Source organism: Petaurus breviceps, unplaced genomic scaffold (assembly GCF_028583685.1).
Source record: "Petaurus breviceps papuanus isolate PSGF00001 unplaced genomic scaffold, PetGlider_PUasm1.0 229, whole genome shotgun sequence".
Taxonomy (NCBI): domain Eukaryota; kingdom Metazoa; phylum Chordata; class Mammalia; order Diprotodontia; family Petauridae; genus Petaurus; species Petaurus breviceps.
Genome location: NW_027185903.1, coordinates 37,619,726 through 37,645,910, shown reverse-complemented (window position 1 = coordinate 37,645,910; position 26,185 = coordinate 37,619,726). Strand labels below are relative to the sequence as shown.

Sequence of the window (26,185 nt, the reverse complement as noted above, 5' to 3'; positions counted from 1 at the left end):
AGAGAGAGAGAGAGAGAGAGAGAGAGAGAGAATCATCAGTTTAAATGAAAAGAGAAAATCTAAAACTTAAATCTGTATATAATGGCTAAACTTGTGCCCGAAGATAAGAAAATGCATCTCCCTTTATTCTTTGCCGCAGTGGGGAACTGTGGGTATAGAATATTTCATATACTGTCATACTCAGGTAATATTTTGCATTGACCAAGCTACTACCCTCTCAGGTTTCTGACAAGGCTTCCCATATGTCTGATGTCAGAAAGAATGTAATTGATGACCTTTTTTTGTTTTACAATGTAATCATCCTCCTCTCTGAGAGGGGCTGGTGTCTTCCTGTCTAGCAGTCATAGACTTAGAGCTGGAAGAGGTCATCAAGGCTATCTCTTTAACAAATCAAGAACCCTAATGACAACAATCCTCAAAATTACTGAAAGGAACCTGTAGTTAGATTGGCCTTCAGGGTATTTTTACTTTAGGAGCTGGTAATAATATAGCTGCTTCTAGCAGGATGATTATATTTATCCAGGCATTTGTTATTATAATTTAGATTGAAAGACTCAAATCACCTCCCTGGAAATATAATCTGTCCCAAGAAATGAAGTTGAAGTTAGAGGGAGATTAGGGAAATGGTCCATTATTGAGTTGTTTGAGTTTTGCCTCCTCTTTTTCCTCTTACACACAATATAAGGTCTCTGGGGCGGCTAGGTGGCCCAGTGAATAGAGCACCAGCCCTAGAGTCAGGAGGACCGGAGTTCAAATCCAGTCTCAGACACTTAACACTTACCAGCCCTATGACCTTGGGCAAGTCACTTAACCCCAATTTTCCTGCCCTCCTCCCTCCAAAAAGCAAAAAAAGAAAAAGATATAAGGTCTCCCATCATTTAGAGCAGAAGGGGCTGTGCTATGGGCAAGTGGACATTGTATACTACCTCGCTCTCCTCCCTGAACCTCTTTCTCTTGTTATTGTCTAGAATGTATACTGATAGTGGGTTTAAAACACCTAAGATCTAAGTCAATTTTCAGACTTAAAACTTTTTAACTTGAATTACATTATCTTTGGCTATGCCTTCTTATCCTTTTGTACATATGATTTTTTTTGGATTCCTGTTCTTATTTTCAGTGAAAATAGAGCCACCTACTATTCTAACTGTGGAACCAATACCAGGTGTTAAACATATGCTTCAAGTTGTGTGGAGAAAACCTGAGGGGGTACCTTATTCAGCATCATATACATGCTACCTGAGATATAGGAGTGTGAATAGTGCTAATTGGGTAAGTTACATCACATACAACTCCTTTTCAGAGTGGTCAAGAGAAAGGTAGCTTGGATAAAAGCAAGTGATATCTACAGTGAGAACTTTCTGACTATTTACAGTGAAAGTAGCTGGCAGAGAATGGTGAATTCTCCCCTTTCCCCCACCCCATTTTTTTCATTTTGACTTTTTCCAATGGGAAAATATGCTGTTGTTGCCTTTTGTGAAATGAGTCCAGGAACTCCTGTATAAGTCAGTATAAGAATTCTTAATTTAGTCACATTTGATTCTGGAAAGATACAGTTTCAGGCCAAAAAGTGATGAAGGCAATTATAGGTATAAGAATAATGTAGGTCAATAACAAACAGTAGCGGTCAATAATTAATACAAAGTGCTTATATTTACCATGTACCAGACATTGTGCTGTGTTAGGTATGCAAAGGAAGGCAAAGCCATAGGCCCTGTCCTTTGAGGACCTTAAATGCAAACATAGGAGACAATACACAAATAACTATACATACAACCATATATGTGTGTGTGTGTGTGTGTGTGTGTGTATTCAACCATGTATACAGTGCAAATAGAAGGGAGTGTCATGGGGTGGCCAGGTAGCACAGTGAGTAAGAGCACCGGCTCCAGTGTCGGGATGACCTGGGGATCAAATCCAGGCTCAGATACTTAGTACCACACCCAGAAATAACTGGCCATGTAACCTTGAGCAAGTTACTTAACCCCGATTGCTTTAAAAAAAAAAAAAGAAGGGAGTGTCAGAGGAAGGCCACCAGTAATAGAAGGGTTGGGTGGAGGGGCAGGTGTAGGTAAGGCTTCTTGCAGAAGGTGAGATTTAAGTTGATTCTTAATGGAAGTCAAGGAGGGCCAGAAAACAGATATGTGGAGGGAGAGCATTCTAGGCTTGAGGAACATCCAGTCCAGAGATGGATTGTTGTATCTGAAGTGCAGCAAGAAGGCCACCATCCCTAGTATGTGAAGGGGAGTAAAGTGTAAGAAGATTGGAAAGGTAGGAAAGGGATGGGTTGTAAGGGGCTTTAAACGGCAAACAGAAGATTTTTATGACCATGAGCAAATCATTTAAATGCTATTTGCCTCAGTTTCTTCATCTGTAAAATGGGACTAATAATAGCATCTTCCTTCAAAGGTTGTTGTAAGGATCAAATGAGATAATTATAAAGCACTTAGCACAGTACTTGGCACATAGTAGGTGCTATGTGTTATTATCATTATTATTCATTATATTTGATCCTGGAAGTAATAGGGGGTAACCAGAGTTTATTGAGTAGGAGAGGAAAGGGTGACATGATCAGATATACATTTCAGGAAAATCACATTACCATCTGAATGGAGGATAGATTGAAGTAGAGAGAGACTTGAAGGGGGGAGATCAGTTAGAAGGCCATTGCAACAGTCTGGCCATTAAGTACCCACACCAGGGTTAAGAAAGGAAGGAGATGAGAAGGGTAAAGAGATGGGAGGGAAGGTAAAGAAGAAATGTGATGAAGTTGGAGGTCAGACAGCCACTCTCTGGAATGCTACAGAAATGTATGTGTAGGGGCAACTAGATGGCACAGTGAATAGAGCACTGGCCCCAGAGTCAGGAGGACCTCAGTTCAAATGAGGCCTCAGACACTTAACAGTTACTAGCTGTGTGACCTTGGGCAAGTCACTTAACCCCAATTGCCCTGCCTTCCCCCCACCACAAAACAAAAAAAAAACCCAAAAAATGTTCGCATGGGCGGGTGGATGCAGCATAGCCCAGTGGATTTGACAATCCAATTATTTAATGTGTTGGCCTAAGAACATTATTCACAATTAGTTCTGTATGTCTTTGTAAATATTTTGTTGCATGATTAAGTTATCTACTCTCTACAGAACCCTCATTATATATATGCATTTATTATATTATATATTATATATATTATTATATATACATAATATATATATGCATTTCTTTTATTCCTACCTAATTAATTCTATTTTCTATTCACCACCTGGGTTCTTTTAGACTTCTTTTCTTCTCAAGCCTCCCATGGCACTTCCTCCTCTACTGTCTCAGCTGGAGACCTTGCCTGCTGCCTTATACACATATTAACCTTATCCACTCCTTGACATTCTACCCCTCTATTTCCTCTTTCCTTTTAGTCTCTGATGAAGAGAAGGCCCTTTGTGCCAAGGCCAGCTCCTCGGCCTGAACCTCTGATCCTCTGCCTTCTAATTCCAGCAGACTGTCCACATTATCATCCCTCCTCTCTCACTAATTTTCAGTCTGTTCCTATGAACTGATTTCTTCCTTTCTACCTACAAATATACTTAAGTTCCACACCACCCCATCCCTGTTTCTTAAAACAAACAAACAACAAAAAAAAACTTTTACTATATCCTTCCAGCATCTCAAGCTGTCATCTTAGTTTTCTTCTCTTTTTCTCATCAATAATTAATCAATTAAAAATTTCAGCCAAACTCCTTTATAAAGCTATTTGTACTTGCTGTCTTCATTTGGTCTCCTTTCACTCTGACATGGGATGATAAGATAAGATTTAGCACTGGAAGGACCCTTTGAGACCATAGAATTTAACTCTCCATTAAAACGACTCTGAGGTAACACCTCATATACCATCAGACTGACAAAGATGAAAAAAAGAGGTAAATGACAAATGTTGAAGAGTCTTTGGGAAAAAAGGCATGTTAATGCACTACTGAGGGAGCTTTGAATTTGTCCAGCCATTTGGAACTATTCTCCAAAAGTCACTAAACTGCATTTCCTTTGTCCTAGCAATACCCTTACCAGGTTCATACCCCTCCAAGACAAAAGAAAGAGGACCAATGTATATAAAAATATTGCTGCTACCTTTTGTAGTGGCAAAATGTTGGAAATTAAGGGGGAATATTGGGGAATGGCTAAGCAAGTTATGATGTGTGTATTTAATAGAATGCTACTGTACCATAAGGAATGATGTAGTGGATATTCAGAAAAAAACTAGGGGAACTGAGGCAGAGTGGAATGAACACCACTAGGAGACTGATTTAGCCAATGGCTACAGTGTTATATGGAGAAAAAACCTTGGGAGACTTTAGATTTCTGACCAATGCAATGACAAACCACAGTGCCAGGGGACCAAAGAGGAAGCATGCTACCTTTTTAAAAATAGTATTTTATTTTCTTCTAATCATAAGTAAAGACCGTTTTTAGCATTCCCTTCCCTTCCCTTCCCTTCCCTTCTCCATGCCTCTCTCCTCTCCTCTCCTCTCCTCTCCTCTCCTCTCCTCTTCTCCCCTCCCCTCCCCTCCCCTCTTCTCTCCTCTCCTCTCCATTCACCATTCACCCATTACTCTCTCCAGTTCTCTTACCTGTTCCACTGTATCCCTTCCCCTACAAAAAAAATGGTTTTGCTTTTCTCTAAGCAAAACAAATTCATACATTGGAAGATCTTCATTTCACTTCTTACCTCTAGTACATTACTACTCTTTCATCAGTCTTTTGGAGTTGTGATGGATCATTACATTGACCAGAGTTCTTAAGTCCTTTGCAGCTTTTTTCCCCTATACATCATTCATTGTAGTCACTGCATAAATAGTTTTCTTGGTTCTACTTACTTCACTTTGTATCACTTGATACATATCTTCCAAAACTTCTCCAAATCTATTCATTTCACTATTATCAGAAACTTATTTTCATAACTGCTTATATGAGTTTAATGTAGAAAATATGAAGAAAGAATGCTGGAATTGGAGCTAGAAGATCTGGCTTTGCATCTTGGCTGTTACATGCCTTGGCTATATGATTTGTGTGAATCCAGTCACTTTACCTCATCTGTGGAAGGGAGATTATTATATTTTCACTTCCTACCTCACTGGGCTGGTGAGAGAAAAACACTTGGTAAATCTTCAACTGATATGTAAATATGAATGAATATTATCTAGTAATAAACTTTTTTTCTCAATATTTTCAGGAAATTCAGAAAATAACCTTTTTTTCTCAAAGTTTTCAGGAAAAAATTTTGTTGTTATTGTTCAGTTATGTCCATCTCTTTGTGACCTCATTTGGGGAGAAATGGTACATACACATACACAAAAAAAGAGTAAACTCTTAAATCAATCCATAAGTACTTAATAAATACCTACTATGTATTAGACACTGGGCTAAGTTCTGAGTACACAAAGGAAAAGTCAACAAAGGAATCAACCTATTCTCAACCCACTCAGCATCTTCCTGACCAACAATGGCAACTCAGGCCATGGAAGTATAAAGTTTTTTCATTTTTCCTCATCCTAAAATCATAGGGTTTCTATTCTAACTCTGTTCCCTCTATTCCCAATAAAGATGCCTTCCTTCTAAGATGACAACTTTTCACTCACTTCAAGAGATAGCATTGGCAGTGGATTTGGTTCTAGGGCCCATGGATTTAAATCCCAGGTCTGCTACTTATTACCTGTGTGACCTTGAGCAAAATACTTGGCCTTTCCAGACTTTAGCTTACTCGTCTTTAAAATGAAGTGATTGGACTAGATGACCTCTAAAGTCCCTGCTAGCCCTAGCATCTATGGTCCTATGCTTATGAAGGGACACAAGAAATGGATGAATAAAGCCAGCCAGCATACTCTTGAACAGATTGCTTAGTAAGATTATGGAGCCCCATATATGTATGATATTCCTCAGGACACATGATGTTTGTTAACATGAATTTTCTTAGTTGGAAGCATAAAGAAGAATTTCCTAGTTCTGTAATTGGTAATGGAAAGTCAGGAAGGTGAAGAGTTTCCAAATTGTAAAAATTGGGGGCGAATCTATGGTTCTTTTCCAATTTGTTGTTTCTGCCTTTTTCTTTAGATGCCAATCAGTCAAAGAATGGAAAATGAAAGACCGTACAATCTCACTGGACTGCGGCTTCTGCAGCGATATGCTGTGTCCATGCAATGTCATGTGGTCACCTCAAAGTTGTGGAGCAGCTGGAGTGAAGAGAAAATAGGGACAACTGAGGGACTAGGCAAGCAGATCTTGTATTTTTTTTTCCAATTTCAATTTATTTATTTATTTTTAGTTTACAACATTGAGTTCCACAATCTCTTGAGTTCCAAATTTTCTTCCCCTCTCTCTCCTTCCCCCTCCACCCCATGGCGGCATGTAATCAAATATAGGCTCTACAGAAGCCTTCACGTTGAACATTAGTTATGTTGTAAAGAAGGATTATAACCAATGGGGTGAACAATGAGAAAGAAGGGACAAAACAAACACACAAACGGGAGAGAGCAAGTAGTTTGCTTCAATCTGCAGACTCTAGTTCTTTCTCTGGGTGTGGACATCCCTTTCCATCATGAGTCTTTTGTAGTTGTCTTCTAACCTTGTATTGCTCAGAGGAGCCCAGTCTATCAAAGTTAGTCGTCACACATATGATATGTCAAACAGATATTTTATTAACTGCAATATGTTTTAGTGGCAAGAACACAAGATTAGGGGGAGGCTAGGTGGCTCAGTGAACAGAGTATCTGCCCTGGAGTCAGGAGGACCTGAGTTCAAATCCAGCCTCAGATACTTAACACTTATTAGCTGTGTGACATTGGGCAAGTCACTTAACCCCAATTGCCCTGCATCCCCCCTCTAAAAAAAGCAAAAGAAAAAAAAAAGAAAGCAAAAAAAAAACCCAACAACCTCCACAGGATTAAGAGTCTGAAGACCAGCCTCTGAATCCCAGCTCTGCCTATTACCTCTGTGTCCTTGGACCTCACTTCCTTTCTCTGGTTCTATAGTTTTTTACTTTATCTGGTTCATACCTTTATCTGGTTCTCAAGGAACTCTGATTAGACTTATAGTATTTAGTTGTTAGGCTCATGAGGATATGAGATGGCACAGATTTGGACATGTACATCTATCTGTGTGAAATTTTTTTTTTAATTTTAAGCATTTAACATTCTATTTATTTATTTTTAGTTTCCAACATTCACTTTTATAAAATTTTGAGTTCTCAATTTTCTCCCTTCCCCTTCCTTCACCCAGAATGGTATGCAATCTGGTATAGGCTATACCTGTACAATCATATGAAACATATTTCCACATTAGTCATTGGGAAAGAAGAATCAGAACCAAAGGGAAAAACCACGAGGAAAAAAAAACAAAAAAAAAATAGAATGCTTCTGTCTGCATTCAGACTCCATAGTTCTTTCTCTGGAAGTGGATAGCATTTTCCATCATGGGTCTTTTGGAATTGTCTTAGATCATTACATTGCTCAGAAGAGGTAAGTCTATCAAAGTTGGTCATTGAACAATGTTGTTACTGTGTACAATGTTCTCCTGGTTCTGTTCACTTCACTCAGCATCAGTTCATGTAAGTCTTTCTGAAATCTCCTGCTCATCATTTCTTATATAACAATAGTATTCCATTACATTCACATACCACAACTTGTTCAGCCGTTTATTCCCCAGTTGATGGGCATCCCCTCAATTTCTTATTCCTTGCCACCACAAAAAGGTTATGAAAGGCTCATTTAATAAGATGAAATTTAGTAGGTATATAGATCTTACATTTGAGTGTAGCCTTTGTTTTAGTTTTAGATGGAAGTGTGATATAAGTCCTGAGTCAGAAGACCCAGGTTCAAATCCAGCTTTATTTGTACTCCCTATGTGAAATAAGTCACACCTCCCTGGGTCTTAGCTTCCTCAACTATAAAATATAGAGGTGTTCTGAACTAGTTGTTTGAATCTATGATCCTATGATCTTATGGTCCTAAAAATTAGATGGTGGAGGTATGGATATGCTGCAATTCATCTGGAAAATTTCTGAATGTTTTAGTAGACTAAAAGTTCAGTGTGAGTCAACAGTATGCTATCTTAGGTTTTATTACGAGAGGAGCTATACCCTCCTCTCTCTTATTCTCCCTTGCTCTTGGCCAGCTCAAGTCCATGGAGTACCTGTTAGTGTAGGCGGTAGTGTAAAGAGGTCTGTCTAAGAACTAAACCAGCCATAACCAATCATGAAAATGGCACAAAAATGACATCAAGGAACCTAGGTCACAGAGATACAAATCTCTCTGAAAGGGGTTGACCCCAGCTTTCCAAGAAACTTTTGCTTTGCCAAGAAACACAAAGGGCTTTTGAAGATGCTGACAAACATTGCCAAAGCTGTCAAGGCCCAAGCAGAGGCCATCAAGGCCCTGAGCACCAAGGCCTCAGGGTAAGCTCCTCAGACCCAAGATCCCCATGGCCCCTGGCATTCTGGCTCCACGATGGCCACCAAGCACTCAGGCTCTATGCCAGAACCAAATACCAAGGCTCCAGGATCATGAAGCCCAACTCTAAGCTTGCCAGAACCATGGACCCCAGGGCTTCCAAGCCCACTGACCCCCAAATTCACCAAATCTAATCCTGAGGCCACTAAGTCTGATCCCAAGGCATCCAAGTCTGGAGCAAAGGTCACCAAGTATGATCCTAAAGTTACCAAGATTCTGAGGTCACAAAGTCCAGTGATTCCAAGACTCCTGAGCCTACTGATCCCAAGCCTGCCAAGTCCACCAATCCAAAGACTACCAACCCCAAAGATTCTGGGGCTAAGGCTACTAGTCCCAAGCCTTTAAAAGAGATGCTTCAGGATAGAAGGACTTGTTTAAATCCTAAACCACCATTTTTTTCCTCAGCAGGGTATGATTCACTGTTTGGTAAGAATAAAGTAAATGGTGAGTCATAAGGGAAAAAACAGAGGCATAGTATCAAGGAGAAGTTCTATTTTGTGCTACTCAAGTCAGATCACATCTGGAGTACTTCTGGAGTTCAATTCTGGGCACCACATTTAAGGGGGGACAATGATATATTGGAGTGCATTCAGAGGAGGGCAGCCAGGATCTTCATGGCCCTTGAGTTCATGCCATTATGAGCACTGGTTGAAGGAAATAGGCCTGTTTTGTCTGGAGAAGATTTAGGGAGAATATAGTAGGGATTTGGAGGATTATCACATACCAGAAGGGTTTGAGCTCTGCTTGATATCAAAGGATGGAAGTTGCAGAAAGGCAAATTTAGGCTTGATGTAAGTTAGTGCTATCAAAAAATAGAGCGAACTGTTCTTCCTCATGGGGAAATCCCATTTTGAAGCAATATAGAGGGGATTCTTGTTCACATGCATGCAGAACTATCTGGTCACTATGGCTGGCCACATTTTTTTGCCTGACAGACTGAAGTCATTCTCACTATCTCTGCTCCTACTTTTCTGACTTCACTCTCCTCAAATGCACAGACACAATGAAAGGCTTCCAAGTGGCATCCTCCTAGTAGCAATCTGGTGGGTTCTTTCTAGTCTTTCTCCTGTTTTGTAATTACCTGCCTGACTTGGTAGTAGTAGGTTGGGAAAGCAAGGGCATGTTTGGGAAGACCATTCATGTTGCACTTGGTTCATTTTCCACAGCTCCAAATTCCAGCTTGGACCTCTGGAGAGTCCTTGGGCCAGCCCAGCCTGATGGGGGGAGGACAGTGCAGCTGTTGTGGAAGGTAATACTGCTCATGTCATGTGCTAGGGTTCCCCTAGTCTATTGGAACTTCATAATCTATTTTCATATTGCATTGCCCAAAAGGCTCCTGAAATCCCACAAGGCTCACAATTGTCCTTCTAGTCGGAAGGAATTCTATCCACCCCCTATAAGTCATCTACAAGGGTGGTACCCATGATGTTGAAGAAACCATTTCATTCCATTCAACAGTGTAGCTCACAATTTACCTGTCATAAACAAAGTTCTTGTTAGAGCTTAATGGTGCATTAGTGACAGCTTCCTTGAGACCTCCCACCTTTCAGTTTGAGAAACTGGTTTAGGAACAGGTGAATTGGTTGGTTTTTGGGGGTATTGGAAATATCAGTCAGCATTCTCTCCAAAAATAACAACAGTTCAAAGCAAGTTATTCTTCTAGAGAAAGACCATGAGACAAGAGAGGTGATAGAAAAAATAATGAGGAGAAAGGACATGGTAGAAAGGTTACAGGAGAGATAAGAGAGCGGGAATAGAGGAGATGAGAGAAGAGAGAGGGAAGAGAGGAGACAGGAGAGAGATGAGAAAGGAAAGAAAAGAGAAGAGAGATGGAAGAGAGGAGACAGAAGAGAGAGGGAAGAGAGGAGACAGGATAGGGAGGAGAGGAAGGATGAGATAGAAGAGAGGAGAAGAAAGAAGACAGAGTGAGTGAGATGGGAGATGAAAGCTCAGCACTTGTAGTCAATAATGGAAAGTGAAGGGTAATGACAATTTTAATGGCTTCCCTGTATCACCCATGTTGTTGGGATGAGTAAAGGTCATCATTTAGTGGATGCTGCTGCCTACTTTGATGAATGTAAATATATAATCCATGACCAGCATTCACTATTCTTTTCTGTAGGAATATCATGGAGTAATGTGTTGTAGAGTTAGTCCTTTGGGACCCTGACTTTTATGTGCACTGACACAGAAGCAGAAGTGTTGGGAGACTTCTCTAGCTATTGAGCAGCTCAGGCTATTTCCTGTAAATTTGAGCAGCATGCCAACACGTGTGCCTATTTCAGGACAACACAAGGCTGAGCAAGAGCAGAGAAGGACCAGATCCAGGTTGTGATGTAGATGAAGTCCTTCTTTTTGTGTTTTTCTCTTTGTTTTTGCTTTAGTTCTGCCCTAGTAATTGTCTTCCTGGGTGGTGTCCCTTGTTCATTAAGACTGGTCTTTGTTTCCCATTCCTGAAGGAACCTGATCATATGACAAATTGATCCTGGCTAATGCATTAATGTTATCCTTCCCACATGACATTGGTGCCTTTTAAATGTGGGAATGAGGTCCTCTGGTGACAGTGACTTAATGGCAAGGAGATTCTAACATTGAGAATTTCATATTTGTGGTAGGATGGCCTGGGTGGGGCAGAGGAAAATATCCCTAGGCATGTGGCACTTCATGAGCTCTTCATTTATTTGCAAATTTTAAAAATTCTGTACTTAATAAATGCCTTTATATACAAAATATAATAGAAAAAGATGATTGTATATGAAACCATTAATTTCTGTTATGTTTTAGGGTCTTGCTTTATTTTTATTTTTATTTGGCAGCACTCTTAGCATCTGCCCTTCTTCTAATTTCCTCCTTCCTCTTTACACTGAAAAAAAGAAGAAGAATTCTCTTGAAATGAATAAGCATTGTTAAGCAAGACAAATCTATATTTTGGACATATAAAAATGTATGTCTAATTCTATACCCTGAGTCAATTATTACCTTTCGATCGAGAGGTAAATAGTTTGCTTCATTATTGGTTCTCTGGGATTGTAGTTGGTCATTCCATTGATTAGAGTTCCTAAGTCTCTGCAAATTGTTTGTTTTTAAAGTGATGTTACTGTATAAATTGTTCTCCTGGTTTTGTGCCCATCACTTTGCATCTGTTCATACAAATCTTCTCAAGTTTCTCTGAAACCATCCCTTATGTCATTTTTATTGGTTCTTCGATTTTAAGCAGGTTCTTGCTCTGCCTCCCTAGAACAAAGGGTTGGTTAGTAGTTCTCTGGTCCCTGTTCAAGGGTTTGGTTTGTTCAGTAACTTCTGGTGCCTGCCCTAGAGTGGATCTGAATGCATAGGTTAGCTCTGAAATCAATCTATGCTTGGACCCTTCTGTAATATGGCTGGCCTAGGAAGAGGTCGTATTCAAGGCTAGCCAAGAGTGAGATAACTCCGGTCCTCAACAGCATGCATTCCCATACTCTTGTACCTTTACCAACCTTTTGTGGGATCAATCAACTATTGATGTGGGTAAAGGGGTGGGTGAAAGGAGGTTAGAGAGAAGGCACTGTTAACATTAACCTAAGATTTCTTAGTTATTTTGGCTTCATAGTGGCTACTTTAATGTGGGTACCAAGACCCCTGTGACACTCACACGAATGGGGATCCCCTCAAAGGGTTTTACAACGCTAAGAGAAGCTGTTTCATTTTAGCCACCTTGTGCTATTTCGTTTCAAAGGGTAATTTCTTGATTGTGGAATCATTCCCATAAATCCTTTATCATTCCCATTTCCCCTTTCACAGATTATTTGTCACTGTTTTCATTGACATTGGGCATGATTTCTGGTAGTAGTTTCTGTATTATTTGTTTGTAGGAGGCACTAGCAGAACCAAATGTAAGGAAAACACATGGCTACAACATCTGGTATTTTCCAGAAAATGAGACTGCTGTTAAAGTAACAAATACCACGTCTGATCAACAGTTCAAATTCCATCTAGGAAGTGGTGCCTACCTGGTGTCTGTGGGATACTATACATCTGATGGCATGTCTCCAGAGGCAACACTTAGAATACCAGCTGTTCATGAAAAACGTATGTTACTTATATGTAGAATGCAAAATACTTTCCTGTTTCTTGAACCACCAAAATAGCCACAGTAGAGGGAACTTATGCTTAAAGGAGGCACTTCTCCCCCAGACAAATGGAAATGAAAAGTCTTGGGGGCATTAAGGTGAGTATGGGGTGGAGAAGAGTTATAATTGTTATTGTTCAGTTGTTTCAGTCATGTCCAACACTTCATGACCCCATTTGGAGTTTTCTTGGTAAAGATACTACAGTGGTTTGCCATTTCCTTCTCTAGTTCATTTTACAGATGAAGAAATTGAGGCAAATAGAGTTAAGTAACTCTCCCAGGGCCACACAGCTAGTAAGTATCTGAGACCAGATTTGAATTTGGGAAGATGAGTCTTCCTGACTTCAGGCCCAGCATAGCACCACCTAGCTGCCCAGAATCATAATTAGAGTGGGCTAATTTCTAAGTATAGTACTACCTGGATGACAACTTAAATGAAGGAGTTGATTGGTACATACTGTCCAAAAATACTGAAAAGTGGCTTCATAAGAGGGAAACTTCTGATTATAAAGCTAGCAAGAAGGATATATAGAATCAGCTAGAAATCAGCAGCAATTTCCATTAATCCAATTCAGGGTATTCTGATCCAACCCCCAGATTCCTGCAACGTAGGTCCCTGCTAACCAAAAGCAGCAAGCTAGACACTGACCTAATGCTGAGCTGATCCAAGGCTGTTGGGACAGAGGAGAGTTTAGATGCTAGCCTCCCTATGTGGCCTTACATGGGGCATCTGCCACAAAGGTGAGAAAGCAGGAAAAATGATTTCTGGGAAGCAGAAATTAAACAGTAGAATAAATTTTAAGATTTTATCTCTAAAGCGAGGTGAGGTAGAGAGTTGGTGTTTAGGCTGGGGCCACTCAGGGTAGGAGACTAGAAAAAAATAGTATCAGCCTGCTATCTTAAGGGCTTATGGAGTACACAGAGGATTTAGGGGGCAGCTGGGTGGTACAGTGGATAAAGCACTGGGCCTGCAGTCAGGAAGGCCCAAATTTAAATCTGGCCTTAGGTACTTACTAGCTATGTGACCCTGGGCAAGTCACATAACCTTGTTGGCTTCAGTTTCCTCATCTGTAAAATGAACTGGAGAAGGAAATGACAGATCACTCTAGAATCTTTGCCAAGAAAACCCCAAATGGGGTCACAAAGAGTCAGACACGACTAAACGAGAACAAAATAGGATTTAGGCCTCTAGAGATGATTTATGAACTAGAAATCTAATAGACTGCTGTTTTCCAGACTTGAATGAATCCTTTTGGAATGAAGATCCATTTTAGCAAATTTCTATTAAAATACACAAATATGTCTTACAATAATAGTAAGAGTAATACAGCTAGCATTTATATAGTGCTTCCTATGTGCCAGGCACTGTGTGAAGCTCTTCATAATCATCTTCTTTTATCCTCTCAAAAACCATGGAAGGCAGGTACTCTTCTTACCCCAGTTTTACAGATGAAGAAACTGAGGCAAACAGAGGTTAAGTGACTTGCCTAAGGTCATACAGCCAGTAAGAGTCTGAGGTATGTGCTGCCAGATATTTGACCTTTTTCAATGACAAGGGTCCGGTTACTGGCAGTCCCATTCTCTCCCTGGTTATTGCTTCATTCACCCAATTCCAGGGAGTACAATGGGACAATACCAATCTCTAGGGTTCTCAAAGAGCTGTTCCCTCTATTCCCCAGTTCTGCCCTTTTGGAGATGGTAGCTGTTGGCCTCTAGGGTGATGTTTATATAGCACCTTCCCTCTGTGAATCGTGGCTTATACAGCCCCTTCTCTCAGTGAATCATCTCCTATTTATCCTTTATATAGTTTGCATTGTACATAACATGCATGTTGTCCTCCTTATTAGATTATAAGCTCCCTGAGGGGAGGGATGACTTTTGCCTCTTTTGTATCCCCAGTGCTTAACACAGTGCCTGGTACATAGTAGGAGCTTAATAAATATTGATTGATTGATTGATTGGGGCATTAATCACTGAAAAGTATTGATGATATAAAGAAAATGTTAACTATAATTTGTTATTGATATTAGGGAGGGAGAAGGGTTGGGGAAGCCTTCTAGTAAAGGAAGGGATTTTAGTTAGGAATTGAAGGAAACTATGGAGGCATCTTTTAACCAATGAAATAAAATTAATTTTTATCAAGAATTTTACTGAGATATTATAGCAAGAATAGAAGTACAAACTCATTTTCTCAGATTAGGGCACATTTCCCCTATACCACCTTCGTATCTGGGCGCAATCTTAAAGTGTTTACTACAAAGCATTTATCCCATCATTTTCCTTTCTGATTGTGGCATAGATGATGGACGAAATTCCTTCAGATAATGTTATGTCAGCAGCCTGGTCCAATTCATTGCTGGGCTGCATCATGTGGATCATGTAGGACATGGATCAGCCTCCTGGGGGTTGTGAGGGTGACAAACTCTAGTTTGGACTTCTGATAGTTCAAACAAAGTCACGTCCATCTCCAAAACTCCTTTACCCTTTCTCAGCAACTGTAGGGCCATATGTTTGTGGCTTCATATAGTTGCTTCATTTCAGCCTAGAAGCACCATTTAACACATCTCAGTACCTAATGTTATACCCTTGGGACCGACATGGGGTTTGGTCAAGACCCAAATGGGCAAGAATTCCCCAAGTCACCAAAGTAATGACCAGGTTCCCTGAAACACTAGAGCCCTGACAACCTTTAACGGTCTGAGCCAAGTAGAATCTACCCACTCAATGCATGGGGCTCCTTCACATGCTTTATGGATGTAGTGCCCCCTTTCCACCATCCCGTAGCCCCTATGTGGATCTTGGCATCTTAGATTTCCTACCTCTTTTATAAAGGTTCATCACCAGTACTTGTGTAAACAGCTGAGTGAGGGAGGTCAGGACCCTCAGGAACAAGGAGTACAGGAGCATATTCGGGGGCCCCCAGAGCCATGGTGGTGCTGTGTGAACAGGACTCTCAGTTTCCCCCCTAATGGAGTATTTGTCACCCTGAAAGAGCCTGTGTATTCACATCTCAATCCCTCTTTCTCTCCTAGGATAAACATGGGTTAGTAAGTCTGCAGGCTTCCCCTGGACGCGGTTAGTAGAACATGGTTCCAAATTCTAAGCACGGTTTTAGCAGGAAGTTCAAACTGTATGTTTTCCAATGGGGGGTTCTCAGAGTCCCTGGTGGGGACAGGGTAGTTTGGAGGAGGAGTTCGGATTCCAGAAGCCAGTCAGTGCTTCTGGTCTCTTCTTTCTGCCCTCATGGATTTGGAGTGTTTTCAGTAGAAGACCACAAAGTACATTCCCTCCTAGAGAAGCACACAAAATCTAGCTCTAGAGCTGGGTTAGTGCTGAATCTGTAGACAACATGTGAATTTACCAGATGGATGTGTGGCTTTGGTGGTGAGTAGCTGGTTAGCACAGCTGTGCCTCTGCCTTATCTAAATAAGATCCCAACTTCCCCGAGGACCGGAAACCATGTGTTCTTTATGTAGAACTGGCCTTAGGGCTTAGTTGGGTGGCTACCCAAATACCTACCTGAGAATTTTAGCATCTTTCCTTTGGATCTCACCTTTCCTCCTCTTCATAATGCCTGGAACTCTACCATTAGAAATTTAATCCTTTTTCACCCAAGGCTTCCCCCTACTTATCCATTAATATAGGGTGGGGTTGAAGAGGCTATAAAGGACTTTCATTCCAAACATCTTCATACCCACCCAGCCTCCCACCCTCCCAGGAGGGCAACACACTAAGCTTTATAAGTCACTTCTGCTTTAGTGTGAATGGAGCATTAGATACTTTCTTTAATAAGACCTAGTTCTTTTAGGGGGATGACAAGGAGCCATGAGAAGAGGGCTGGGGAGAGACAGGGTGGGGTAGACAATACAAGTGGTACCTTTGAGTGGGTAAAGAGGGAACAAAGAGGGAAAGTTGGGAGAGTTGAATGCCAATTTTGACTATTTAATAGTTTTGCTGCCTGAATTTGGGCTTTCTTCCCTCTCTAATGTCCCATGTCTTCTGGTATGTGCACAGTAGGCTTTGGGGCATGCTATTTGATGCCGAACAAGTGATGTTTTAGGAGACTGACGCCGTTTGGGTTTTCTTGTGTTTTAGCTTTCCAGTGCATTGAGGCTATGCAGGTGCACCAATCCCAGGACCACCTGGAGATGGAGTGGCACACCTCAACTGCAGAAGTGGACAGATGGGTAATTGAGTGGTACCTAGATTTGGAGACAGAGAATTTGGAGAGATCCTGGGAATCTGTCTCACAGATCAGTAACTGGACAGGAAGGACAGGTAACCAAGCCTCATTCTTCAGTTCCTTGTGCAGGCTGATACTTAATTGTAAAAATTAAAAAAAAAATAAACTTCAACTTTGTCTGCAAAAAAAAAGCTTAAATGCTGTTAGCTGCATTCAACTGAGTTTGTGCAATAGCAAATAGTTGTGAATGCTGCCTGTTTTTACTCCTTGAAAGCTGAGCCAGTGGAGAGCTGGGGAGAATTCATTTGTACTATGTCTACTGATGAAAAGGACTTGAGGCAAATTTTATTTCCCCTTCACCTGGAGGTTCTGCCCTCCCTATGCAAGAAATGGGAGGAAAGGTAGGGAATAAGCACTTATTAAGCACCTACTATATGCAATGCACTGTGCTAAGCATTTTACAAATATTGTCTCATTTGATCCTCACAACACCCTGTGTGATAGGTGCTATCCCATTTTACAGTTGAGGAAACTGAGGCAAATAGAAGTTAAGTGACCTGTCTATGGTCACACAGCTAGTAAATGTTTGAGACCATATTTGTACCTTTATCTCGCTCTATTCACTATGCTACCTAGATGCCTACAGGGAGGGCAGAGCCTCCAACTCCCAGGACAGTGTTTGCTGGGAACAATGCTGCCAACGTGGGGCTCATAAGACATTTACACTGAAGCTGATCATCCGACTACAGCCAATGAAATCATTGTCTATGAGGGAGGAAGATGAAGACAGGAGCTCATTGGCCTATCCCATGGTTACTGTGCTGTTGATCAAAGGATTAGTTGTCATTCTTTAAGAGCTATTATCCTGTGTTAGAATTTAGGGGTTGAAGCAGCTTAGAAATGATCTAATTTGACCCTCCCCACCATTTTGTAGGTGAATAAACTGAGGCCTTAAAACCAAATTCATGATAAATGGGTCATTCTTGTTCTGAATGGTTTCTTTCATTCTGGGAACTCTTAGCTCTCCCTTCTTAAATGGAGAGCACTATTAATTACTGAAGAAATAAGAAGCCTCTTTGCCAGGTACAAGGTTTAACCCATTTCCATTAGTGAAACAATTTATCAGAAAATCAGCAATGGGACAGAACATTTCCAGAAAGAGCTGGAAAAGACCTCAGAGCTCAGCTTAAAGGCAAACAAACTGTCTATTGAGAAGTGTGTGTGTGTGTATGCATGTGTGTACAGGTATATAGATAGATATGTATGTATATGGGTACATATATGTATGCACATGTATTCATGTATAAAAAGGGACAAGATCTGTGATTTAATTGGCATAAGGAACCTTAGATGGTTACCAAGACAGGTTACTGTTTTCTCTGTAAATTATAATCTTAGAGAGTTGCCTGGCTTCCTCACTGAGAGGTTAAGTGATCTTTCCATGGTCATATAGCTAGTATACATCAGAAGCAAACTTGACTTCATTGCTTCTTGATTCCAAGGCAGCCTCTCCATCTACTATGTCATGTTTCCTTTCCTAATAAATCTAGTAAAAGGAACAAAAACAACTAGTTAGATGAACAAAAGTAAGAAGTGGCATCTTATATAAAACATTTATTGGGAGTACAACCAACTGAATTAATTGACAACAACCGAGCCATAGATGCTTCAGGATCAATCTGAAGATCTGCTGCCCTAGGCAGCCAGGTGGTATACTGGGTGGCATTGTGATGATCTGAGTTCAGATCCTGCCTCAGATACTTTTACTAGCGGAGTAACCTCAGGCAAGTCACTTAAACTCTGCATCAATTTCTATAACTGTAAAAAATACCAACTACCTCCCAGGGTTCTTGTGAGGGTAAAATGAGATAATATTTGTAAAGTGCTCTGTAAACCTGTACATATATATAGCATTATATAAATGCTATAATAATATATAAATGTAATTAACATAATATGTATAATTATTATAGTATAATTCGTATAACTTTATTATTATTAATTACTATTACTACCCTTAAAATTCATCAAGTCCAATCCCCATAGTTATTAGAGGAGGAAAATGAAGACCAAGAAGGTTTATGTGATTTGCCCAAGGTCAGCCAGTCAGTAATATAACTACTCTGTCTCCTGATTCCTGGTAAAGGATGCCCTCTATTCAACCATACTGTGGGCTTACATGTGTGTTTTTCTTTTTGCAGACAATTTTGTACCATACCAGTGTTACAACATCTCGGTGTATCCAGTGATGGGAGTTGATGTTGGCGCTCCCCATTCCATCCAGGCTTATTTCAAAGAAGGGAGTATGTATGAACAGTATAGCATCCCTGGCATTTATAGGGGTCAAAGTGCATCTGAGGCCCTTTCAATAAGGGGTTAAGGAAGGCACCCTCCATAGCGCAGTCACTCCTCTTTTGTTGCCTGGCCTTCCACACTATGAACCTGAATTGAACAATCCACATCAGATAGAACAGTGTGGTCAGTCCTATGCATTAGGACGGTTAATTTGGCTTCTGTGTAGAGGGTGGACTGGAGATGAGAGAGACAGTATGGGGGTGGATTTTGGCAGGGGAGATGCTCTTAGAGGTAGAAGCAACAGAGTGAGGCAAGGATCAGAGGTAAGAAAACATAGGGTATTGTTGTGGAACTGTGAATGGTTGAGTTTGTGGAGGAGGAGTAGAAAAGAATTATTTGGATCCATATTATAGAAGGTCTTGAATATCAGATTGGGTTTGAATTTTAGTGAATAAGATGAGCCTTTGGAACTTTTTTTTTTTGGAGGGCAGTTGGGGTCAAGTGACTTGCCTAAAGTCACATGGCTAGTAAGTGTGAGAGTAGTGGGGGTTAAGTGACTTGCAGGCCAGATTTGAACTCAGGTCCTCTTGACTCCAGGGCTGGTGCTCTATTCACTGCGCTACCTACCTGCCCTGCCTTTGAAACTTTTTGAGTAGGGGAGTGGCATGATTGGATCTATTTTTTAAAGTTAAACTTGAAACATTAGTTATTTTGGAACCAGAGCATTATTATAGACAAAACTATACATATTTTCCCCAAATATAGCACTAATCTATACAAATTTAAGAACAATCTTTTTGAAATAGCTATAGCTATACTAAACACTCAAGCTCCAAATGACATGGATTGAAAAGCTATCAAAATTTAAAGAAGAATATATTATATATATACACACACATGTACACACATACATACATATACACATATATGAAATTAAAACTACATTGGCTCAAAAAGTACCTGTCATTCCCATTATCCCATCTGCTTCAGAGGTTTCAGTGATCCTACAGAAGATGAGTTTACATTTCCAAACTTTTATTTAATTATAACAAGCACTAATTGTATCCATCTGCATAATTATCCATATATAACTAAATGTAACAGAATTATAGCAGGGTAACCTGTCTCCAGATCCTTTCTATCTATGCTCCATTGAACAGGATAAGAAGAATGAGATGATGATGATTGATGATGATGATGATGTATTCAACATGCTGAACACAATTTTCATAATTGATATAGTTCTGATACATTATATCATGTTATGTTACATTACATTATATTATATTATCAGCTTATTAAAGGCTGACACTAAGTACATGCCACTGGACTTATTGAATATGACCAACCTTGTTTTATCTCTGGATGGAGCCTATGAAATGATCAAGGTCCAAGAGTAGAACCCAAAGGCCTTCCATGGTGACATCTACACAAATTCAAATGATAATATATCAACAAACAAGAGTCAAAAAATGTCCAAGTTTTGTGGTTCTGTTTATAAAAGCAGAAATTGGACAGGCCATTGCTACTAGAAATTATGTTTCTATACATTATGTTTTTATTAGGAGCCCAGGTTTACTCATCAGTGTTATGTCAGTGCAAATCATGTGATAACAGGATGAAATATAACATCATCCTTATTATCCTGTCTCCTACTGATGTTGTCTCAAAGATGCTTTGAGTGAGCCTATGTAACAACTCTTATTTAGTTATATATTTTTTAAACAAAGTAGTCATTGCATCCATCTGTACAATAATCTGCTGAACATTAAACCTAAAATAACAGTAGTAGAACACAAGCATTTATATAGTGCATACTATGTGCCAGGCATTGTGCTAAGCACTTTAAAAATATTTGATCATATTCGTTTGGTCTTCACAATCACCCTGGGAGTAAGTGCTATTATTATGCCCATTTCACAGATGAGGAAACTGAGGCAGACAGAGGTTAAGTGACTTGCCCAGGGTCACACAGCTAGTAAGTGTCTGAGGTCAAATTTGAACTCAGGTCTTCCTTCCTCCTCTCCATTGTGCCACCTAACTGCCAGGACCATTTTTATCAGAACTCTATCAACTATGAGATAAGAAGAAAGACAGTAATGATGATAACAATCATTATCACTATAACAACAATAATGATAGAAATCATATGGCATATCATTACAGGGTACCAAAAACAGAACTTTACATATACCTAGAAAAGACACTATCAAGTAGCCAGAATTATGTTCTGTAAGCTCACTATTCTTCACAAATGAACATAGGACAAATCCTTCTATTACAAATATATCCCCTCCTTTTCAATATAGATAGAACAAATAAACTGTATTGGAACCAGAGCATTATTACATACTAACTGAAGCCTACAATTGCCCAGATATGACATTGACCCATAAGAACTTGAGAATGGCATTTTTAATAGCTATCAATATATTGAATATGTATATGCTCCAAACTATTGGGAAATATATGCTCCAAACTATGGGAAGCAAAATGTTCTCAAAATTCTAACAGAAGAAATTAAAACCACATGATACTATGAAGGAGCCAATATAAGCTTTGTCATCCTTTTCACTATTGGAATCATGCTAAAGTGGATTTTGGTGAATCTACAGAAGATGATCTTCCATCCCAATACTTTCATTCAATTACCAGAAAAAATCAATTATTTTATTAATATGTGCAATTGTCTGCTGAACATTAAACAAAAAAGGATGTCAGTTTGTCCCAGGACCACTTCCATCTGAATTACACCAAACATTAAGATAAGAAGAATGAAATAATACACAAGAACAATTATAAGAATTTATTGTCAGTTCATTCACTATTGAATGAGGTGCTCCAAAGCAATGGTGTCAAACTCAAATGAAAATGGGCCACTGAACCATACATAAGGATTTCTGATGGCTACATATCGACTTAGAAAACTACACATTAACATTTGCTACGTTCTATTATATTTTTATTTATTTTGTTCAGTATTTCTCAATTACATTTCAATCTAGTTCCAACAGCACTTGGGAATGTTACAGACCTGTGACCAGTGTGTTCGACACTTTTTCCCCAAAGCACCATAACATTTATATTGCCTTTGTTGTTACAAAACCTTTGACTCAGTCCTACATTCATGGTTTATTCATGTACCACAATATATAAAATAGAATGAACAATATCGAGGATACCACAATACTTGATGACCACATGGAAAACTGTTCTCATAAAACATACCACCAACACAATAATATCAGTAACAATTGATATGAAACATAGAATTTTCGGGGAAACAGTTTAAGTTCACTATGGTTCTGCCTAGCATTAAATCCAATACAATCTTCATGAAATAAAGCTGAATATGGCTTCCAGATTAAAGAATGAATCAAACAAAAACACCTTGTTGATTATGAATGATATTAAGTTAATATAGCTCCACCAAAAACCACATTGAACACTTCATACATCTTGTGGAATCTTTCTCCAATGTTGTTGAAATGTCATTTGGGCTCAATAAATGTAAAATTATTTTTATATATGAAAAGGAAAAATAGAGACTGGAGGCTTTGCACTTCAATCTGAAGGTCATTTTGAACAGACAGATGAAGGCAATACTTCCAAATCCCTTGGTCTCCTCCACATAAAACACATTGAACATAAAGATACCAAGGAGAAAGGTATGGTTGAATATGTTAAGGTAAGGGACTTGCTGGCATCCTGAAATCCAAGCTGGATGAGGACATAATTAAAGCAATTACCACTAACATAGAATCAGGCTTAATGTGCACTTATGGGACTGTCAAATAGACTAAAACACATTGGAAAGTATTACTAAAATAACCCATATAATTTAAACAAAAAACACAGCCCATTTCTCTAAGGCATCAATAGAAAGAATAACACTTTCTCAAAATGACTGACACTCAGAGTACATTAGAGAACTTTTCTCTTTGAACTTCATTAAAGATGAGAAGAAATAGAACAATAATAGTAATGACAATAATAGGAACTGTGCAACATATCACTACTTAAAGTCATAAAAGTTTTCTTGTTGTTCAGTCATCTCTGACTCTTTATGACCCCATTTTGAGATTTTTCTTGGCAAATATACTGTAGTGGTTTTCTGTTTCTTTTCCCAGTTCATTTTACAGATGAGAAAACTGAAACCAAAAGGGTTAAGTGACTTGCCCAGGGTCACACAGCTAGTAAGTATTGAAGGCTGGATTTGAACTCAGGAAGAGAAATCTTCCCGACTTCAGACCTGGCATTGTGCCACCTAGTTGCCCATAAAAGCTTAGCATTTAACAAATGCCTTAGAAAGACATGATCAAGTAGCCAAAATTATAGACCAAGAAGTTATCAGGTCCCAAACCTACAGAAATACTTTTTGAACAAACAGACATCACCTCTTTGCACAGGTAAAGGTTGGTAACAATTGCACACCATGGGATTTGTCAAATGTAACCGAAAATAGTTTACCTCCAGATGGACCTTATGAGACAGAATCTAAGATCCGAGAATGGAAAATAAAGACGATCCAAGAATGGAAAATAAAGACTCTCCATGGGCAACATCTGCACAAACTGAGCCAGAAAAATGTTGATGAAGAAACACCAGAAAAATGGATGAATCATAGAGAATTGTTGTGGAAATGAAGAAATTTATCTTTTTAATTCAGGACCAGGTCATTGCCCCCAGAAACTATAGAAAAGATTTTCCGTAAGGAGCACAACACTTATTCCAGTAGCTAGCAAGATGTGACCCAGTGGCTAGAATTCTAGATCAGAAGCTTACTAGTTATCACAGACAGCCAGTGATCACCATGCTGAACATATATACCTCAAAATATCACAGACTGAGCTGTTGCCCACAATTGACCAGACATAATTTTGATCCATAAAAACTTAACAATATTTTAAATAGATGTTGCCATACTACATACTCATAATCTCCAAGCTGTGTGGAATTAAAAAAAAATCAAACTATAGAGACCTAGCAGAGGCTAAGAGGGGATGAGTGATTGCCCCATGGTCACATAGCTAGTAGACATGAACCCGAGTGTTGGAATCAAGTCTTCCTGAGTACAACTCTGGCACCACTGTCATCCAGTTTTAATCTGAGCTGAGTATTCATCAGAAGCTGTTCTTTTCCCTTGAGGATGGGGGCAGCAAATGTGGTAGAAAGTCAGGCTGATGATTAATGAGTGCCCATTGTTTGTCTTCCTGTCTTTTTAAAAGTTCCATTAGAAGGTCCGTTGGCTAAGGCCCAAAATATCAGCAGCCAGAGAGCTATAATAAAATGGGAAGAGATCCCCAAGATGCAGAGAAGGGGCTTCATCAGTAACTACACAGTGTTTTATAAATCTGATCATGGAAAAGAATTTGGTAAGTGTACATATGACTAAGCTGAAAAAAAAAAAAACTTAAAAAAAATTTCAACCAAGTAGTATGACTAAGTCAACCATTGTAGCCACACTGAGATCTGTTCTTGGCAATGGGCTCTCTTAGTGGAGGTCTGTTTCCTAGATGACATGCAAACCTCCTTCTTTAGCTAATTCATTTCAATTTAAGCTCAGCGAATGTTGAGTTATGTGCCTGGTGTTGTGCTAGGCACTGTAGGGAATAGAAAGGTGAAAACTGACACCAACCTTGCCCTCAAGGAAGCTTGTATTAGAGTAGATAGGCTATACATTTACAAGATTAAGAAAAATCTGAGATAGAATTCAAGATTCCTAGGGGCCTTTGAAGAGAAATGAGAAGGAAATATTTGTCTTTTGATGAACAGAATTAAAGCTGAATTGGGTGAGGGGAGTAGGATTGGGGTACTTGGAGCAGAAATATCGATAATTCTCTCCTTTAATGGGAAGAAGCACATAGAACTCACAATCCTGAAAGAAGTTTTAAAACTGGGCAAGTAGTTGGGGTTTTGTTTTGGATCTGACCTGTGAATTTGTTGGTATAGGACAGGGGTGGGGAGCCTGCAGCTTTGAGGCCACATGTGGCTTTCTAGGTCCTTGGGTGCAGCTTTTGACTGAGTCCAAGTTTTAGAGAACAAATGCTTTTATTAAAGAGATTTGTCCTGTGAAGTTTGGATTTGGGCAAAGCGCAGTGTTTGAGGACCTAAAAGGCCACATGTGATCTTGAGGCAGTAGGTTCTCTACTTTCTGGTCAAGAAATTCCCTTTACCAACATGGATCAGCAACTGTTCTTGTGGTCTTAGGGAATTGCCCAAGGTCACAAAACCAGTTTGTGTCAGTTTGGACTTGAACCCTGGCCTTTCTGACTGGGGCCAGTTCTCTATTCTGCCTTTCAAGTTGTTAAAAAAAAAAAAAAAGTATAGAATTAAATTGCACAAACAAACCACAGTCATTTGATTGAGATTTTAATATGTGACTATTTCATCCCCATCAGTGAGGGGGGATCAATGAGGGGATCTCCCCCACTCCTCTAAGGGACCACTGGGTCCACCATTCTAGACACCACACAGGACTTTACAAGAGGACTAAGATGATGCATTTTGTCCTTGGTTATCCAGCCCTTGCTGAAGCCCTGATATAGTCAATAACACTGCGGTCTTAGTGATTCATTTAGTTGGTTATATGGGTAAGGGGTGGTAGGAAAATACTTCTACCACTATTTCAATAGTTCTGCTTCTAGGTAAAGGAATAGCAACTGGATAATGCTGACTATTCATACAGTGGATGATAAATTTCCATTCCCCAAAGCAGTTTCCTTTCCAGTCTTAGGTTCCACCCTGATTCAGCTGACCTACATTTCCCTGGAGGCAATGGAAAGAATGCTGGCTCTAAAGTCCAAAGAGTACAAAGATCTGAATTCCAATTCTGCCTTCCAATCCTGATGCTTAATGGACCTTGGGGACCTTAGTTAGCCTCCCTGGGCCTCTGTTTCTTCCTCTGCCAAATGTGGAGATTGGATGAGATGACCTCTGAGGTTCTTGCCAGCTTTAGATCAATGATCCTTTTGTTCTCTGCCTAACAAGTCATTGTCCTTAACAGAGGGACATAGAACAAATATCATTTGCCCAAACTTATTTCTCCCTCTGCCTCCAGTCCAGTTCCTGGGGGGTGGGTCTGTAGAGGCAAGCCCTGTCCTCAGGACACTG

At 39.7% G+C, this 26,185-nt stretch overlaps 1 protein-coding gene across 5 annotated transcripts in view; it reads left to right on the top strand.

Annotated features, from left to right (window-relative positions):
* The window catches only part of IL31RA (interleukin 31 receptor A), a 112,898-nt gene that overhangs the window by 69,293 nt on the left and 17,420 nt on the right, over positions 1-26,185 (top strand). For 3 of the 5 annotated variants that reach the window (XM_069096487.1, XM_069096488.1, XM_069096491.1), the window contains exons 5-11: positions 1,118-1,269; positions 6,094-6,250; positions 9,653-9,735; positions 12,338-12,554; positions 16,690-16,872; positions 18,979-19,080; positions 24,301-24,447. In XM_069096487.1, coding sequence (XP_068952588.1) covers positions 1,118-1,269; positions 6,094-6,250; positions 9,653-9,735; positions 12,338-12,554; positions 16,690-16,872; positions 18,979-19,080; positions 24,301-24,447 — 1,041 coding nt within the window. The remainder of the gene's footprint in view (positions 1-1,117; positions 1,270-6,093; positions 6,251-9,652; positions 9,736-12,337; positions 12,555-16,689; positions 16,873-18,978; positions 19,081-24,300; positions 24,448-26,185) is intronic. The other 2 variants (XM_069096490.1, XM_069096489.1) reach the window with 2 other exon arrangements.